Consider the following 18,369-nt stretch of genomic DNA (forward strand, 5'->3'; position numbering starts at 1 on the left):
GCAACCTGTTGTTGATCTAGTGTTTACTGCTACGAGGGATATGCCACATGCACCTGTGGTATATTCCCCGCTTCTAGCAGCTTAGGGTTAATCGCTCTACTGATCGCATCACTTACCCTCCACCCCATTTGTAGGGGCTTCAGGCACAAACCATACACTGGCATTGCAACTTAGCGCACTTTTCTTTTCGATGTTTTTTTTTTTATTAGTACAGATAAGTCAGGCAGGGAGTGTTCTCCTGGGCAAAATCCCACAGCTTTTCTTCATTTCATATTCTAATACAGGAACAGCTGTGGGCAGCATCTTCCCAAGCAGGACACCGACTGTCTGACTAATCTGTACGAGCATTGTAAAAAGATCTAGGAACACACAGGAAAGCAGAACCTGGGAACTGAAATACATGAAACTTCTCAAAAGTGTAATGGTCTGTATCAAGATACTACAGTAGGTTAAAAATATATTATGATAACCCACAGTTCATTTCCTCTCCTACACAAGATGTTATATTATGAGCCTATCCCATCTTCCCACTAAGGTATGATTTGTTCATTTTTATTCTTTTACAAACAAAAATGAAGTCGGTGTACAAACGGCATGGATGCCCTGAAACATTGATAGCTGTGCCGTACATTGTGTGATTGAGAATTGGGAATACTAATTAAATAAAGCAGATGACTTCAACGAATGTGTAATTTAGTCGCTTCTACCCTAACTTTCTGTAGTGACATCTTCACATTAGATGTTACAGTATCCCTTAGGCGGTGTCAATGCTTCCGACGACCGCGCGGAGGCGTGCGGGTGCGGTGCAATCACATTGCCTTAAGGCAGTGGTGCACAAACGGGGGGGCGCTAAATTTTCAGGGGTGGGGGCGGCAGTTAAAGAGGTCCCGCTCTCTCCCCTCAGGCATTTAAATTAAATGCCGGGGGACCACGCGAGGCCTCTATAACACACTTACCTTCCCTTCCAGCGACGCGTCATGGTAACCCGGCGGCAAATGACGCAATGTGATGTCACATTACCCCGCGCGTCATTTGCCGCCGGGGCTGAGTGGGGGACGTGGGGGGTGAGGCGCCAAGGAGAGCAGGCAGGGGTGCGCACGGGGAAAAGTTTGCACACCCCTGCCTTAAGGCATTGAACGCGCCCATAGACCGCGCGTGCAGCAGGAGGGGGCGCGCGATCCGCGAGGAATCAGTTCAAACAGATTCCTCGGTTCAACGGGCAGATCACGTGAGCGGTTCGTCCAATGAGGGCGAACCAACTCCGTGATGCCAGACACGCCCCTAGAGACGCCCCTCATGGCGCGTCTACCTTGTCCAAAAAACGCTCCCGCTTAACACGGTGACGTCAATTGTGCGCACACCTCCTCGCGGTTTTCTGCCGCATAGACGCAGCCTTAGAGTGCGTACAAACTCTAAGGTCACATGCGATCCACTGAGTGATTTTATACTTGAGACTAAATTATACAATACATATTCTCTTCTCATTGTTGCACTAGCTAGGGCATTTAAACAAGCAAAAAGAAATCTAAAATATACTATAATATGAGAGGCAACTAAGCTCTATAATGCACAAAAAGCTCATTCCCTTCTGGGAAGGAGATTGCAGTCGGAAATTGTTAGAAATAATCATAAATAAACTGTGGAAGAACGATGCCCATGTAAAGTGTCGGTGGGGTAAGGAAATGCTCAAAGGACGGGATGTGTGTGATGAAAGAAAGAGGTCATAGGAAAAGTTGAACAGCTAGAGAACTTTCCAGAGCAGATGTTCCTCAGGTCAGAAACCCAATCCACCTGCCACTGCATTAACAATGGCTATGTTTTTTTTAACATTTCCATTACCCGAGGGAAAGATATAGCATTGCACCAACTGAGACAGTGTCTAGTAATTAAATATTCAAGTGAAGAACCATTTTGGAATTGAAGGCCTCTGTTTGGTGTAAACGTTGTCCCTTATGTCATGTGAATGATGTGATGTGAACACCTGTTACACGAAAAAATAGGTAAAGGCCACCCACTGATTTAAGGCCACCCACTGATTTCACATGAGACCCTAGTAGGATTTACCCTTAACACATCAAAATTGTGAAAAAGTAGCACACGTCAGAGCAAAGAGTAGAAATGTGCAAACCTTTGCATCTTTAATTTAAACCACTGATTTTTTTTCTCTAAATGGTTATAAACTCAGTGGGCTTTGTCCCCAAAATACTTGGCAAGGAATGAAATCAGAATGATGGATTTCCTCACGAAATTTGAAACATTTTGGGGATTGGACGCCTTTCAATTAAGGCTTTTTTGGGGGGTGGGGGAAACAAATTTACAAAGTAATTGGTGATCAGGAAGCAACAAAATTCTCCCGATTTGAATTCTTCAATGAACGATTCGCACATCTCTGTAAAGAGACAAAAACATGCCATTCCTTCCACACACAGAAAACAAACGCGCACATGATGCGTCAGCGCACTGCCATCAAACTTGAAGCATGCTAAGGGCAAGGACACCAGTGGCTACCCTGTGGATATTCAACTTATTAGCTTCCGTTGAAGGAAGTTAATAACTCCACTTATGTTGGGCGGATGGCTGGTTGGGCCAGTCTCCTTACCTTTCACATGTACGACCGTGTGGTGTCGGAATGGGGAGTTGGGACGGGAGTCGCTGAGGGTGGAGCTGAAACTGCTAGTGCGCATATACGACAAGCGCTGCACACCAGTAGACAACAGCTCTGAGGGATTATGGGACAGGAAGGAGGGAAAAGAAAACAAGCAAGACACGGAGAAGACAGTGAAAAAACAGAGGGAGGGGAACAGAAAAAGAGTACAAATTAAGAGACAGATCTGGGAAAAATAAAGGGTTCCAAGTTTTAAAGGGAGAAAAAAAACAAACAAATCACAATCAGAAAAGCTCAAATGTAGCAAGAAACATAAATTAATCCATTCCAGGGGTAATGGGGATAAAGCTGCAGATCCATGAAGAAAAAAACGAATGGCGCACAGCCAGGGAGCCAGGTGTGGAGTAAAAAACTTTTCTTTATTGCAGCATGGTGAGAGACAAATTCACCCCCTTGGGGGACACAGATAGAGTCCTCCTACGCGTTTCAGACCAACAGGTCCTTTATCAAGGAGTATGGGGTATGTTCAGGATGGGCACCTTATATATCTGATGTTTAATTGTTAGATTACAAAAATCTGTGGATAGTTGCGTCGCGGACTCACCGCGCATGCGCGTGACGTCACACGGAGCGTCACTCCAACAACCCATGGGATTGTGGGTAAATACCGCCCTCAAATGACGCCCGCGCATGCTCCTGGTGCTCCGTGAGGGCAAGAAGATGTTCCCTTACTCTCAGCCACCTCTCCCTCCCCGAGTGACGTCACGAAGTGATCCGATTGGATGAAGCTCACCGCTGTGCCACCAATGACTGTGTGGGGCAGACGGAGCAGCTCCAATCACGCGGAGCCCCGCACGACCACACTGTAGCTGGAAGGGACAGGCAGAGAGGACAAATTTATGTTAACTGAAGTTACAATAGGAGCAGACTAAAAAATGAAATAAACAAAATCCTTTTAAGCTCCTATTGAAAATGGTGCCCATTCTAAAGTCAGATCCCACTTAAACTAAGACATACAAGTGAATACATATCAAGGATCTAAGATCCTTATCAGCACAAATGCTGGCAAAATTAACATACAAATATAAAATTGATTAAAAACAAAATGAATCAGATCAGCAAGACTTGAATGTAATGTCTTGTTTTTCTGAGTCTTCCAAAGGGGAAGAGGAATCAGTTATGCTATTCCTATGATTACTCAATTATCTACTACAAATCATGACTTTAGATTAATCAATGGCTCTTGAAGGTAATCACTACGACGTTACGACGTTACGTCCCTTTATTCAGTTATTAGACATGACCAGGGGGTGGCAGCGGTCGATCATTTCATCGGAGGTCCAGATAGTAATCAATTTAACACAGCATTTATTTTGGATGCCATAAAATTTCTATTAACGCACAATTATTTTTTATTTGATAGCACTTTCTACTTACAACAAAGGGGCACAGCAATGGGCACGAGCTTTGCACCGGTGTATGCGAACTTATTTATGGCGTGGTGGGAGTCACTGTTTATGTTTTCTAGCACAAATCCATTTCGTAAACACATCACATTTTATAAAAGGTTTATTGATGACCTGATTATGGTTTGGGAAGGGGATTTGGACACCCTGCACAATTTCTTTAAATATATTAATTCTAATCACCTTAACTTAGTGTTCACGTATCATTTTAACACACAGCACATTGACTATCTGGACCTCCGTTTGTTTATTGACATTAAAGGCCGAATCCAAACGGAAACATTCAGGAAACCGAATGCCAGGAATATGCTATTACGAGCTGACAGCTGCCACCCCCCTGCGGTCATCAGGGGTATCCCCAAGGGCCAGTTCCTCAGACTGAGGAGGAATTGCTCCACCGAGGAGGCTTTTTCTCGTCAGTCTGAGGAACTGTGCCTTCGTTTCCATCAGAGGGGCTATGATATGGAGGGCCTGATTGACACCTCCAAAGAAATTGCACTGACAAATAGAGAGGATTTATTCAAAAAGACCAAGGGTGATCCTGACAAGGATAAAATAACATTGAGATATAATAAAAAAGACACTGTGTTTTCAAAAGGGGATGTTCCACTTATGATTACACAATACAACAGATGTAGTCATAAAGTACAAAACATTATACGCAAACATTGGAATATTCTCCAAATGGATAGCAGCCTTAGGGAATGCGTTAAACAAGGCCCCCGTTTTGTGTACCGTAAGGCAAAAACTATTGCAAGTTATGTGTCGCCCAGTTATGTTGCATCCTCCACCTTATCTACCAGGAAATTTGTAACTAAGGGCTCATACAGATGTGGAGGCTGTAAGATCTGCCAATTTGTGACACCCTCACAATGCTTTAGGGGTTTAAATTCTAAACAAGAATTTCGCATAAAATCATTTATAAATTGTGATACTAGCAACGTAGTGCACCTCTTAACATGTGGGTGTGGGATAAACTACGTGGGTAGGACAATTAGACCGCTAAAAAACAGAATCCTTGAACATATCAGGCTAATCAGAAAAGGAGACACTTCCCACCCGGTCTCAAAGCATTTTTCACAATGCCCAAAAGGGAGCCTAAATAGGCTAAAAGTTCAAGGTATTGAACAGATCTTTCTAAATGAAAGGGGAGGTGACTCACTCAACCTTCTGGACCGCAGGGAGGCATATTGGATATTTATGCTTCAGACTAGACCCCCCTGCGGTCTGAATGTAGAGTGGAATTTGAGTCATTTTCTTAAATAATTAAAAACTCATTATATCTGTAAATGCTGTGTAAAATCACAATGTTAATACTTATCCTATGGTCATTATTATTATTTTTTGACATAATTATGAGATCTCCACGCAGATGTAAAACAAAAATTGCATGAATTATCCCATTACTTAGCACTACGCTTTTGACAATATTCTATGTCAGTTTCTTCAACATATTGTGTACTGTACTAGACCCGGACATACGGGTTGAGCCCTTACAACAGAGGTGGCATTGCCACAGATTAATACCCGAGCTTATTGTTTAGGGCTGTCGTAGTGATTACCTTCAAGAGCCATTGATTAATCTAAAGTCATGATTTGTAGTAGATAATTGAGTAATCATAGGAATAGCATAACTGATTCCTCTTCCCCTTTGGAAGACTCAGAAAAACAAGACATTACATTCAAGTCTTGCTGATCTGATTCATTTTGTTTTTAATCAATTTTATATTTGTATGTTAATTTTGCCAGCATTTGTGCTGATAAGGATCTTAGATCCTTGATATGTATTCACTTGTATGTCTTAGTTTAAGTGGGATCTGACTTTAGAATGGGCACCATTTTCAATAGGAGCTTAAAAGGATTTTGTTTATTTCATTTTTTAGTCTGCTCCTATTGTAACTTCAGTTAACATAAATTTGTCCTCTCTGCCTGTCCCTTCCAGCTACAGTGTGGTCGTGCGGGGCTCCGCGTGATTGGAGCTGCTCCGTCTGCCCCACACAGTCATTGGTGGCACAGCGGTGAGCTTCATCCAATCGGATCACTTCGTGACGTCACTCGGGGAGGGAGAGGTGGCTGAGAGTAAGGGAACATCTTCTTGCCCTCACGGAGCACCAGGAGCATGCGCGGGCGTCATTTGGGGGCGGTATTTACCCACAATCCCATGGGTTGTTGGAGTGACGCTCCGTGTGACGTCACACGCATGCGCGGTGAGTCCGCGACGCAACTATCCACAGATTTTTGTAATCTAACAATTAAACATCAGATATATAAGGTGCCCATCCTGAACATACCCCATACTCCTTGATAAAGGACCTGTTGGTCTGAAACGCGTAGGAGGACTCTATCTGTGTCCCCCAAGGGGGTGAATTTGTCTCTCACCATGCTGCAATAAAGAAAAGTTTTTTACTCCACACCTGGCTCCCTGGCTGTGCGCCATTCGTTTTTTTCTACTGGATGTCTCTGGATTCTGGATCCTCTCTGGCTTGCACGCTGGCAGAAATAACCTGGAGATGACGTGAGTAGGGTTTACTGGCTCAGACTATTATAGTTGGGTTTGACCGCACAAAGTCAATATTATACCTACATGTCTTTATTCTGCCTACCCACTCCCATTGGTATCTCCAGGGGTTATCAATACTTATGCCTTCGGATGGAGTTGCTGCGGGTTTGAGCACCGCAATTCCTTTACCTGCAGATCCATGAAGCAAGATATACTGGAGTTACAATAGATGGAAAACGGCATCTTCTTGCACTGCCTATATTGGAATCCTTATGTTGTGTGTGCTCAGGGTTGCCACCACTCCGGGTTTGACCCGGAGACTACGGGTTTCGGCCGCATATCTCCAGGCGGCGGTAGTGGCATCTCCCCCTACAAATCCCGTCAATATGGCTGTGCGATGTCAAATGCCATGACAACTGGACGCTACGTGACAGCGCCATAAGGCATCCCGTTGTCCTGTAAGTAACTGAAAACTCAATATGTGGACATAGTAACGCTATTGCTGTAATATTCTACAGACAAGCTAACACTTAGCTTGTATATCTGGTCAGTTCAACGAGGTAGGATAGAGTCCGGGGTCATTACTTTCAACTTCATTACAGCAGTTTCTGTTCTAGCCTGCTGCACAGTTTATCAGACTGCAGTGAAAGGTCGAATACTAGGTTTCTAGACCTATGATCTGGGTGCTGATTGTGCTACCTTTTGCCCTTAGTTAATCATCGGGCCACAATAGGTATACACAATCTCATGAACTCACTGTAGACATACAGCTGACCACAAACTGCTCTATGTAAAGGATATTTTTTTTCTACCACTATACTCTATCTCAGGTTCTCAGTATTCACTTTACTGCAAAAGGTAGCACAATCAGCACCCAGATCATATGCACTATTTGACCGACTCAATAAGGGGATTCCCCACGTTTGTGTATCTTTAGGTCTATTCCCTGATCGGATTTCAACTACGTTATCACTATTAGAGCGCAGGTTCATATTTACCAATAGGCAACACTGCCAAGTGTATAGCACTAGCCTGATTGTAATATTAGTTACCTCCACAACCAGTGGGTTTAACACAGACATAGTGATCCTATTATTGAACCGTCTAGTCCACCGCTATGTGGCGTTCATACTGATCTGAACACTTAGTTACTGCCATTGTTTACCCATTCATTTGGCTCGGGCACATCGGTTTTATTCTTGTTTGCTTCACTGTAAATATTTATTCACGGTCACGTCCATGTTCTATTATTTGACATTATTTTAACTTGTGTATTAAAAGTTCATTTTTAATGTAGTCTAATTTACCTCACATCATAACTGAGTGCAATATACGGAGACTTTCTCTTTTGTGATTATCCCGTTGTCATGGCATCGTGCACCATTTGATGCCGCTGAGCCAGGTTGATGGCACGTTGCCGGGGCGATACCACAGGTAAGAGAAATAAATATATAAATAAATGTAAAAATAAATGATTGCAGAAGGTCCCAGGTTAGCCTTCAATAGAAAGGTGGCAACCCTGTGTGTGCTGTATTTTTCAGATTTAGGCCCAAATTCCGTACAGCCTCCAGCGCAATGGCAAGTGACCATGTGATCTATACTCGCATAAAAAAGCAAACAATGATCTCTATGGTTTACCCACTGGGGTGGCGTTAATATTCACGCTAGTGCCCATTTGTAACAAGATCTGTGAAAATCATTCTACATTGACATTTTTCCAGCCCAGAAAGTCCCATTGGAGGGTGTCACACACAAGTCATTATTCAGGCAACTTAATGCAAAGCTAAAGAACGATTATACTTTTGAACCAAGTGAGTGGGACTGTGGTGTTACAAGACACTTTAGAGAGCCTTCAGTGGCACGGATTTCACCCACCCGCATGTGTGTGAGTGTGGGAGAGGGGGTGTGAGGAGAGGGGGAGGGGGGAGAAGGGAGGAGGGGGGGGTGGTGGTGAGGGGAGGAGGGGGGGGGGCATGTTAGATGATAGCTGGTGCAAAGACACCGAGACTGACAATGTCTATATTCTCTGCCATGTCCTTACAACTTCCTAGGTAGATGGTTCTTAATGATGTTAGCAGGGATGTGAGAAGACTGACAGAGCACTGCACACCATTGAAAGGAAAGAGAGATCAAGCTTAATTCTTCTGCCAGGGCGTCCATATAAAACATTCTATATTGGGGGCACTAATCACACGTATCCCAGGTAAAGATGGATGCATGACATTTCTGAAAGAAAAACTCCATGGCTGTTTTTTTAGCATGTCATCCTGGGTGTAATGGGACATTAGCTTGATAGGATTAGAGGTTTCCATGCCTATGACATTTATCATGTATATGTTGATACATTTTATGTGTTGAGCTCCTTACATTGCTTTTGCTTTTTCACTATAACAGGACTATGTTGATGCAGAGGTTTGTTTTTTTAAATTTGTTTATAAAACCCACTGTTGTGGGATCTCGTGTATCGTCACACTTCAGCCACTGGGAGGCGCTCATGTAAAAATGTAGCAGGTGTGGGATCTTCTAGCACAGACACAGAACTCCAAATACTTCATTTATTTTAGCTGTAAAGCAGCACAAACTACTGTTATATGAAAAATTGACATTTTAAATATCTTGTCTGATGTCCATGGTTCTTATTGTTCCTTCAAATACAATGGTTCCAAAAATGGTTCCATTAGCCTTCCTTTCTCCAACATGAATGTTCCATACTTCAGTGGTTCTCATGACCCAACAACAGGTCAGGTTTTGAGGAATTCCCTGCTTCAGCACAGATGGCTCAATCAGTGACTACCTGTGCTGAAGCAGGGACTGTTTGAGCCATCTGTTCCGAAGTAGGGATATTCTGAAAACCTGTGGTGGCCCTTGGGGAGGAGTTGAGCACCTCTGCCCTACCAACATGTACATTCATTCTGGAAAATGGAGATACAAGCAGATTATTCTAAGGGCCACCCCCCCCCCCCCCCTAACTGTAGAATCCACTTACATGGGTATTGATTGATTTCCGACAAGCCAGGCCTTATACAAACAGTTAACATCAGAGCGACAGGAAAAATATTCTGCAAGCACAACTTTTAACCCTTTTACAGCCAGCGTTGCATTGTAGAGCAGCCCAATTTTTCAGCTTAATGAGGTTCGAATTGCATGTTGGAGCAGTGACTTCATATAACAAGGAAGTCCAGTGTTTCCACTAATTTACACTGAGGCTTCTAGGGCCTTACCAGGTCTGTGGAAGTGCTGTGGCGAGCGGGAGATGGTGGGTGTGTAGTTATGGCGACTGTACACGGGAGAATTCATAGATCCCTGGCTGGTAGATCTGTGGATCACTCGATCTCGCCCATCCTGATAACCCTAAGAAGAATTAGATGAGAAAAGTTGGTGTTCCTACAGAAACCCTCCTTGGTGTTTGTAATTTTGTCATTAACTTTTTCTGGTTTTGTCCTGGTGACAAGGTTTTCTATTTTGGGGAAAAACTCAAGTCTAATAATATTTTAGGGATTTAAAAAAATGCTGTAATTCTCCCTTGATCACCACAACACTGCAATGTCCGCAGCACTCCTTTCTCTATCCCTAATAACACCAGTCTGGGCCTTTTATGATCCTGGTTATTGTGCTGGTCTGAGTTGGGCTTTCAGGGCTAAAGTTGAAAAGCTATTTGTCAGAGCTACGAAACAATCTAATAAGTACAATATAGAATGAATAACCTGCAGAGAGCAATGTAGGGCTACACTAAGTGTTAGAGATGGGTGATTTTATTTGGGGGGCGGAGGGTGGGGGAGTATCTGAATCTGCTGGTTCCTTTGGCTGCATATTTCTCTGAATCAATCTCAAAAATGGCGATTAGTGTTTTTCAGATTTTTTATTATTATTTTTTTTTTTTTTTATCACCGACAACCCAACCCCCGGATTCAGAATCCGCAGATTGAATTCTTAAAATCCACCAGCGGATTGTTTCCAATGGCGGTTTTTGATTAATCCGCACAGATTGAAACTGGACCATTCTGCAGACGGATTTTACACCGCGGAACGGATTTATGGGGGGGGGGGGGGGGAATTTAGGAAACTGATTTTGGCTGATTCACCCATCTCTACTAAGTACATTAAAAGAGCTGTGATAAAGTTAATGCTCTCTATGCAGCTACCAAATGGAAAATTAGGAAGGCACAAATAAGTACACGACCCCTGTGATAAATGAATACCAATGACATTTGTTCAAAATAATAATGTGAAAATTGTGAAAATTGTACTTTAAAATAATCAACAACACAATACAATAAGAATAAAGACTTCAAGGCTTGTCTAAAGGTAAACTACTTTGGAAGTTTCACTCCTTTGGCAGCAAAGGGTTAAACCAAGTCTTTAATTGGACCTGTTTATATATTTCAGTGGGGGATTCAGGAGTCGCGTTACCATTCAGGAAAGCTGCGCCTTTAGGTCAAAGGGGGTACTCACCTCTGCAGAGGGCGTTGGGGACAGAGTCCTTGGAGACTGAAAAACAAAATGGCATATTTAGCATCGGTGTTGTTCTTATAGTGTGTAACCAAAGCGTGTACCTGCGACGTGTAACAGAATGTGGGCTGTATATCGCGTTCCCAGGCTGGTAGCTGTGGCAAAATATTAATGCTAGCGCAATTATTTAGACGATGGGAGTTGTGTATCAAAGTCTCCTGTCTGCAAACTGGGGCAGAAAATGGCATCAGCTTAATCAAGGAAAACAATCACACTGGTAGTAATGGAGAGATGTTTCTTGGATAAACCTGGTGCTATTTTTTTGCCTTACTATTGCTGCTAGAAGATATATTTATTTATACATAGACATATACCCCATTAAGGGTTATGTATCAAAGACTTCCAGTGGGACAAAACTGGAGCACAAATTGCACTAGGCCTGAGAAAATAAATCTCATTGAAGGCAATGGGATTTTTTACATTGATAAATCTGGTGCAGTTCCACTTATGCCCCCGTTTTGCAGCCGGGAGACTGATGTATATCCCACTATGGCCCAGGTCCACGAAAGGGTGCTAAGCTTTACCCGCCTCACTCCCAATCGTATGCATGGGAGCCGAGGCGTGCTGAAGCTTTGCACCCTTCTGTGGATCTGTGTCCCATGTGTCAGTGTATCTATGTATGTTGTGCCAATTTAGCTCTGCTTGTATTGGTAAGTTGTGGGTAATGTTCCATGCACTGCAGTAAATGACAGCGCCAGAGATCACATATTGTGATGGAATGAATTTGCAGGGGTTTTTCTCCCAGTTTCATGCATCAATAAGTTTGCCGTGTCGTAACTGAACCTTGTCCACCAAAGAAATAGGAAGTCTATCAAACTTGGAAGAAAGCATCTTGGCAAGGAATGAGAAATTACTGGCATTGCATTAATACAGTCTTCACGATACAGTAATTAACTCCCATGGCCTTTTGAAGTGAGAAGTAGACAGTGCAGAGAAAAATAGATTGCAGTCAGGTTGTCCAAATGAGTAAAAAGTGGCCTTGAGCAGGACTCGTAACTGTGACACTGCAAAGCATCTCGTTATAGTCTATTAGCACGCTGTCCTTTAAGTGCAGGCTGAATACAAATCACCAGAGGCCATTAGCACCATAAATATATGTCCTGCAGGCATAGTCATTTCTTACTGGCTTTAGGACATATAGGAGAAAATGAATAGCACTGTATTTTAGAGCAGCTAATTAGAAATGCACATTATTCATATAACAGATTAGCAATCAATATCTAGTAAAATTGGTCCATGAGAACACTTTTTGCGGGCTGTGATGGCTTATATAGGTGCTTTTACTTCCTTATACAGTAGTAATATTGTGGGGTGCACTTAGATGAAAATAAACAGGTGTCCGAATTTCTGACTTGAGATAATAAAAATAGACTTACTGCACCTGTAATGTATCAACACTAGGTGGCACTGCAGGCTGACATGGGATACTGCACACAAGATGCAGATAGTGTACAAATGATCCATGTGACTAACCCAAGGACTAAATGTAACCCACTTACTATAGTTTTCATTTGCTGTGTGTTAGTGTCTCTCTTGCACTAAAGAGGCTCACTTTCACGCCACACAGACAACCGGACCGATTCTAACAGCCCCACATTGCTCACCCAAGAAGGAAAGGGTACATTTCTGATTAAATAGCTTCCTACATGCACCGTGAATAAATGAAACTTTCTGGCATGAATAAATGATATAGCCAGGGTCGCTGACCCAAATAACCACTCACATTGTGTTATTGTTACAGTGCTCATCCTCAGTATTCCCGAGCATTGCAAATGTCATTGTCTGAACAGATAATAGAAGGAATTTTCTAGTTAAAATGGGGAGCCTGGTTACTAAACAGTGGCCTCATATCCCCGTGACACCATCTTTCTGCATTGTTCCCCACTATTAACCAACCTGGTATTGTTTTCAGACATTAGGAACCATATTTAATGTTGCCAATGCTAAGCAATAAGACACCTTACACCAAAGTCAAGTAAATGGCCATAAAGTGATTTACTGCTTAACATTATTTAGTGAATATGCCCCTTGATCTTTTACAGACATGCCAAATCTCACGGATTGTGAGCGCATCTCCCTTATTTGTAATCCGATTCAATAGCGTCTCAGGCTCATTCAGTTAATTAAGCCCTTTTTCATTAAAATGCAATTTTTGGGTTCAGAAACCTCAAATCTCACGGATTTCAGAAGTTATCACCGATTTTATCAATAAGAAGCAGAAGGAGTTTATGGAAGTCAGGATGCAAACAGAAAGAAGTGTTCTGTCCTGTAATACTGTTAGTGTAGCAGAGAAAGCAGAGGAGACACAGACAGTGAGTGGCCGGAAGGTAGGACTAATGCAAGGATTGGTTCACTAGTAAAGCACAGGCAGCTCACTCCTGACTTACTCGCTCATTGTGAGTGGAGGACCTGTCACTTCGGGGACTCTGAAGCTGTTGACAAAAGTGATTTTGTTATTGGAGATCGTTGGCAGGGAAGAAACAAACACTCTTTCACTAATAGCCTTTTGGGCTACAGATCTGGAATTTGCATACAGTATGTTGTAGGATGTGATATCGGTGCATTCACAGACATGATAATTATTATTATTATTGTGAGCTTTGGAGACTTTGCAATTCTCTTCTTCAGACAAGGGCTCTGAATGTCCCTCGCTCTTGGGACAACATGGGGAATCACTACTTACAAAAATGTCTGTATTGTACATATGGATTCAAATATATTAGAAGTTGTAACCACAGTATTCTTACCCGTACCGTCTCCTCACACATTGAAACACCCAGGGTATAAATATTTGCCAGCACTTGTGAAATAAGCAAAGTACATGGGGGTTATTTATGAAACTGTGATCCTGCATTGAAACTCCAGTTTAAGTCAATGGGATTGGCACTATCTCAGTTTAATAAATAACCCCTATCACTGACTCCTTAAAATCACTGGCAAGTGAAAGGATTTCCTGTTCCTGCAGATGAGCCTGTACTAATTCTGCAAATTCCCTTGGTACTTGGAGCCATGTAGAGTGTGTGCTTTGAATATAGGTTTTTTTCTTATTCAAGAGACTGTAAAGGTTGATCACAAAGAAACACCATTAACCTGGCGATGATCTGCGGGTCCCAGGGCTTTAGAATTGCGAGATGTTTTAAAGCATCAGTGCTGTAAACCAGGGGTACCCAACTCCAGTCCTCAAGCCCCCCCCCCCCCCCAACAGGTCAGGTTTTTAGTGCATGCCAGCTTCAGCACAAGTGGCTCAATCAAAAACTGAGCCACTTGTGCTGAAGCGAGGCCCTATTAAGGCATAGGCCTACTAAGTCTGGGCCTAGGGCAGCGAAATTCAAGGGCGACAAATTTTGGTGTGGCCGGTTCTGTGGTTACAGAGGCCCCGCAATCTTCCCCGCAACAATTAAACTGATTGCCGTGGGAGAGTGCGGCGTGTCTGTAAAGGTCTTCTACCTCCTCCTCCAGTAACTGGGTGGTACTTGATAATGACATCCACAACATCACAACCTCTGCTACTCACCAGGGTTTGAAGCAAGTCTCCCAAATTCTCAAATCTGCACCACACAGCTGAGCCCAAATGCCCACAATTAACAAATGCTCAAGACTGTCGCCTACCCAGCCATTTAGCCAGGGACAGCCTTTGGGTAAAGTGAGTAAGGCGTTTACCTTGGGCTCTGTGCCTTCAGGGTGCTCGCGCTCCCTCTTCCTCCTGTCGGCGCCGGGATCCAAATTCCCCCCGACAGGATGGGGAGAGAGCTGGAGGAGGGAGCTGGGGAGTCCCCGAACAGGCGCAGGACCCCCCCACTGTTCAGCCCAAGGGATGGGTGTAGATGCGGAAGGTGCGTGCGCAGGTGTGCACGTGCACTGGAGTCTTAACTTATGCGGAGCGAACTTCCTTCTGCAGCATCGCATTGTCATGGCGACGCAATATCACGTTACGCCATGACATCATGACGCTGCAGTGGGAGGGGCCCTGCTGCTGGCATGCCGCCTTGGAACACCACCAAAGGTAAGGTCGGCCCTGTGTTGTTTTAAGAAACAATTTACCAATTACAACGACAATAAGCTGTCTGATAAAATCAAAAGATACTCTACAAAGTACCGACACAAGACTTCTTACCTCTCCCTCTTGCTTTTCCTGCCTGTCCTCATAGTTGGACGTATAGAAGGACTCATATGTAATGAGATCGGGCCGTTCTATGTCATAAATGGCTTTGACTTTTGGGATGGCAGCTAGGTCCTTGTAATCCAGGATCTCGTTGTCTACTTTAGCCTGCAAAGACAAAAAGACAGTTACCAATGGGACCCCAGAGGGCTCTCCAATGAGTTAAACCTGTTGAAGTCACCATGCAGGTACATCTTGTATATACATTCGGGCTGGGCACCTTCACTGCTCTTTTGGTTGTAAAAATGTTTTTTTATTTTGGTTTAGGATTTTTTTTTTTTAAATGCATAAAAACGCAAAGCGCTTCAGCAAAGGGATCATATATGCAGCGATTCCTTGTAGAATTCAGATGTAGAAACATTGTTCTCAATCATAAAGAATAATGCCATAGAAATAGCAGGTACTCACACAAATAGTATGACCCGGAGAACCAGGAATGCTTGAACCGGGTCTGGAATAGACACTTTCAGAGGATGACCTTAAGGGCTGCAAGGAAAAACAGGTTATCCTTTTCCAACGCTTTCATTTTAGCAATGCACAGTATTTCCATTATAGTCAGATATGCACATGTAAACGTGTTGCACGTTGAAGATCTAGGGTAGTGTTTTTTCAACAGTAGGGGTTCCTAGGAGACCTTGGGTTCCCCAGGCCCCCCTAAAAGGTTCTCTGCAATTTTCAGGTAATTTGACAACAGTACCAAATACAGAAGAATATATGATCTGACAAGTTATTAGAGAGGCCTGGGGTTTACAAAGCACCTGATCTCAGACGCGCTATTAGAGAGGGTTGGGGTTCCTTACAATGCATCTGATCTCAGACATGCTATTAGAGAGAGTCGGGGTTCCGCAGAATTTCACAAAATAATTATAGGGTTCCTTAACCAAAAAAAAGGTTAAAAAAAACTGATGTACAGGGTAAATATTAAGATGACGCAATATGAGCCTTTATGTCCAAAACTTGATTATCTTTACATTTGACGCAGGTCTCTTTGGAGCAGAGGTTAACACCAAACCTGGAACATTTAAATTACCCTTCTCTAAATCCTGCTATAAACTTTCCCCAACGAATTTGAAATGCAAAGCAAAACTGCTACAAAGAACCTTTTCTTTATTTCTTTATAAAATATTTTACCAGGGAAAAACATACAGTGAGAGTTAGGCCTCGGCCATGTTACTTGCTTGCTGGCGGAAGCGCGCTGAGGCGCGCTCCCGCTCAGCACTGAGCCCCTACAGCCGCAATTAGAGCAGCTTTAGTAGGGGCTCACCTGCGCTTCCGCGCGCTTGCGGAAGCGCAGGTCTTAGGGGAATTTAACATTCCCCCGCTTGCCGGCGCGACAGGCCGGTCACGTGAGCGGTTCGCCCATTGAGGGCGAACCAGCTCTGTGATGTCACTGGCCCGCCCCCGGCCAGTGACGCGCCCGCCCCCTGACGGCCCGCTGACAGCGCGTGACGTAAGCAACCGCAAGGCCAGGGAAAGCACCCGCTTTCCCTGCGCCTCAGCACGCCAGCAGGGAGCATGGCCGAGGCCTTACTTGTCGTTTTCAAGTCTGTCCTGGGCACAAAGTAAACCTTGATACATTGATGTCAATTGGTACCGTCTCTATGCTCCAGCTGCTACACTTAATACATACGCTTCCTAGTCTCTAACTGGTATCTTGGACGTGGCTGCCACATGGAATCTATAACAATTAAAATCATACAGAAAAGGTGCTGCTGCTTGTAAAAACACATGTGCATGACACAGAATGAAAACATTCAGTGTGTGGAAAGGTCTGTGGAAAGCAGGTTGTTGCTTTCATCTCACAGATTAACAAAAGTGATGTTCAATGAATATAAATTACAGTCCAAAGGATACAGAGAGGAAATGGGGAAATATGGATCAAGTCCGGCTGAATGAGGAGGTCACTCGATAAATCAAGTTTTCCTACTTAAAGCAGCAGTTGACCCCTATTGTTTATTTTCTTACAGCATTGGTACAGGGGGTCCCCCAGACATGAGCCATACTAAAAAATTTTTAGCTCTGGGACACCCCGGTTGCTGGGATAATTACCAGTGAAGTTATTGGGTTCAAATCTCCCTGTAGGGGAAACAAAATGGCAACAAAAATCTCAGGCCAATAAAAAGTCGCAACATTATCAATTGTGGCTTCCTATTGAATGGCCAATTTAATCCCCCTTAAACTGGGAAGTAATGCCGGTATCTTTACCAGTAAGTATCTCTGTAAACGGGGTCCCCACAGCTGAAACAGTGCGGTTCAGCCCCGAATGACTCCCGATACCCATATAGTAAAAAACAGGGGGGTTTGTTAGGTGGGAATGCAGCTTTAATATGACAATCAAAATCAATCAAAGGTCTGGTATAATAGACGTCACTGCATAATATCTATAATCACCTTCTCCTGTGAACCATAACTCAGCACTCTGTTAATCATAAAAAGAACCATAAACCTGCCAAACAAATGGCTGAAGTTATATAGTAAGAAAGCACAGATGTCCTTTGTGATGTAATGATAATGCAACCGATTCAAAGATTATTCTTCTCCTTTGCCCATAAATGAAGTCACACACTTTGGGTGATTATGTAGACCCACCCATCAGATTGCAACATTCTCCCTCATACTCCTCACACAAATGTGCACTGTCCTTCAACTGACCTCTTCTGATGCACACACAGTCGTACAACATATCTGTGCCATGTAAAACTGCTCAACTGGGATAAAAACAACACATTACTTTTATAAAGTATAATGTTCCTGGTGGAGGCAATTTGGTACATAGGACTCCATGTATCAAGAGTACGTCTGCACTATTCCATATTTATGAAGTGTATTTCTACTGTTGTACTGTTTGGGTTTATGCTAAGCTAGTATCTTGCACCAAAAAAGGACTGATGCCACCTTTTAAGGTGATAGAGAAAATCAACGCAGAAAACCGTCAAGAAATGTAATGCCAGCCAAACTATTACTGATATGTAGACCTGAGCCAATATGCAAATGTTACTCTGCCCTCACTCCTATTTGCTCCATAAATCCATCATCCAGTGGCGGATTTGCCATTAGGCCCGGGCCTAGGGCGCCAAAATATTCAGGCGGCAAAAATGTCCTCCCCCATACACAGAGGCTGCGCTCTGTG

General features: G+C 43.4%; 1 protein-coding gene across 27 annotated transcripts in view; it reads right to left on the minus strand.

The window, feature by feature from the left end:
* Positions 1-18,369, minus strand: part of ABLIM1 (actin binding LIM protein 1) — a 233,540-nt gene that overhangs the window by 36,087 nt on the left and 179,084 nt on the right. For 13 of the 27 annotated variants that reach the window (XR_012803550.1, XR_012803546.1, XR_012803545.1 and 10 more), the window contains 6 exons: positions 15,648-15,725; positions 15,195-15,347; positions 13,468-13,512; positions 11,024-11,059; positions 9,793-9,922; positions 2,600-2,719 (listed from right to left, as the gene is read on the minus strand). Coding sequence is in view for 8 of the 27 variants with exons in the window: in XM_075611970.1 (XP_075468085.1) it covers positions 2,600-2,719; positions 9,793-9,922; positions 11,024-11,059; positions 13,468-13,512; positions 15,195-15,347; positions 15,648-15,725 (562 nt within the window). In the remaining 19 variants the exon portion in view is untranslated. The remainder of the gene's footprint in view (positions 1-2,599; positions 2,720-9,792; positions 9,923-11,023; positions 11,060-13,467; positions 13,513-15,194; positions 15,348-15,647; positions 15,726-18,369) is intronic. The other 14 variants (XR_012803555.1, XR_012803552.1, XR_012803551.1 and 11 more) reach the window with 3 other exon arrangements.

Source organism: Ascaphus truei, chromosome 8 (genome assembly GCF_040206685.1).
Source record: "Ascaphus truei isolate aAscTru1 chromosome 8, aAscTru1.hap1, whole genome shotgun sequence".
Taxonomy (NCBI): Eukaryota; Metazoa; Chordata; class Amphibia; order Anura; family Ascaphidae; genus Ascaphus; species Ascaphus truei.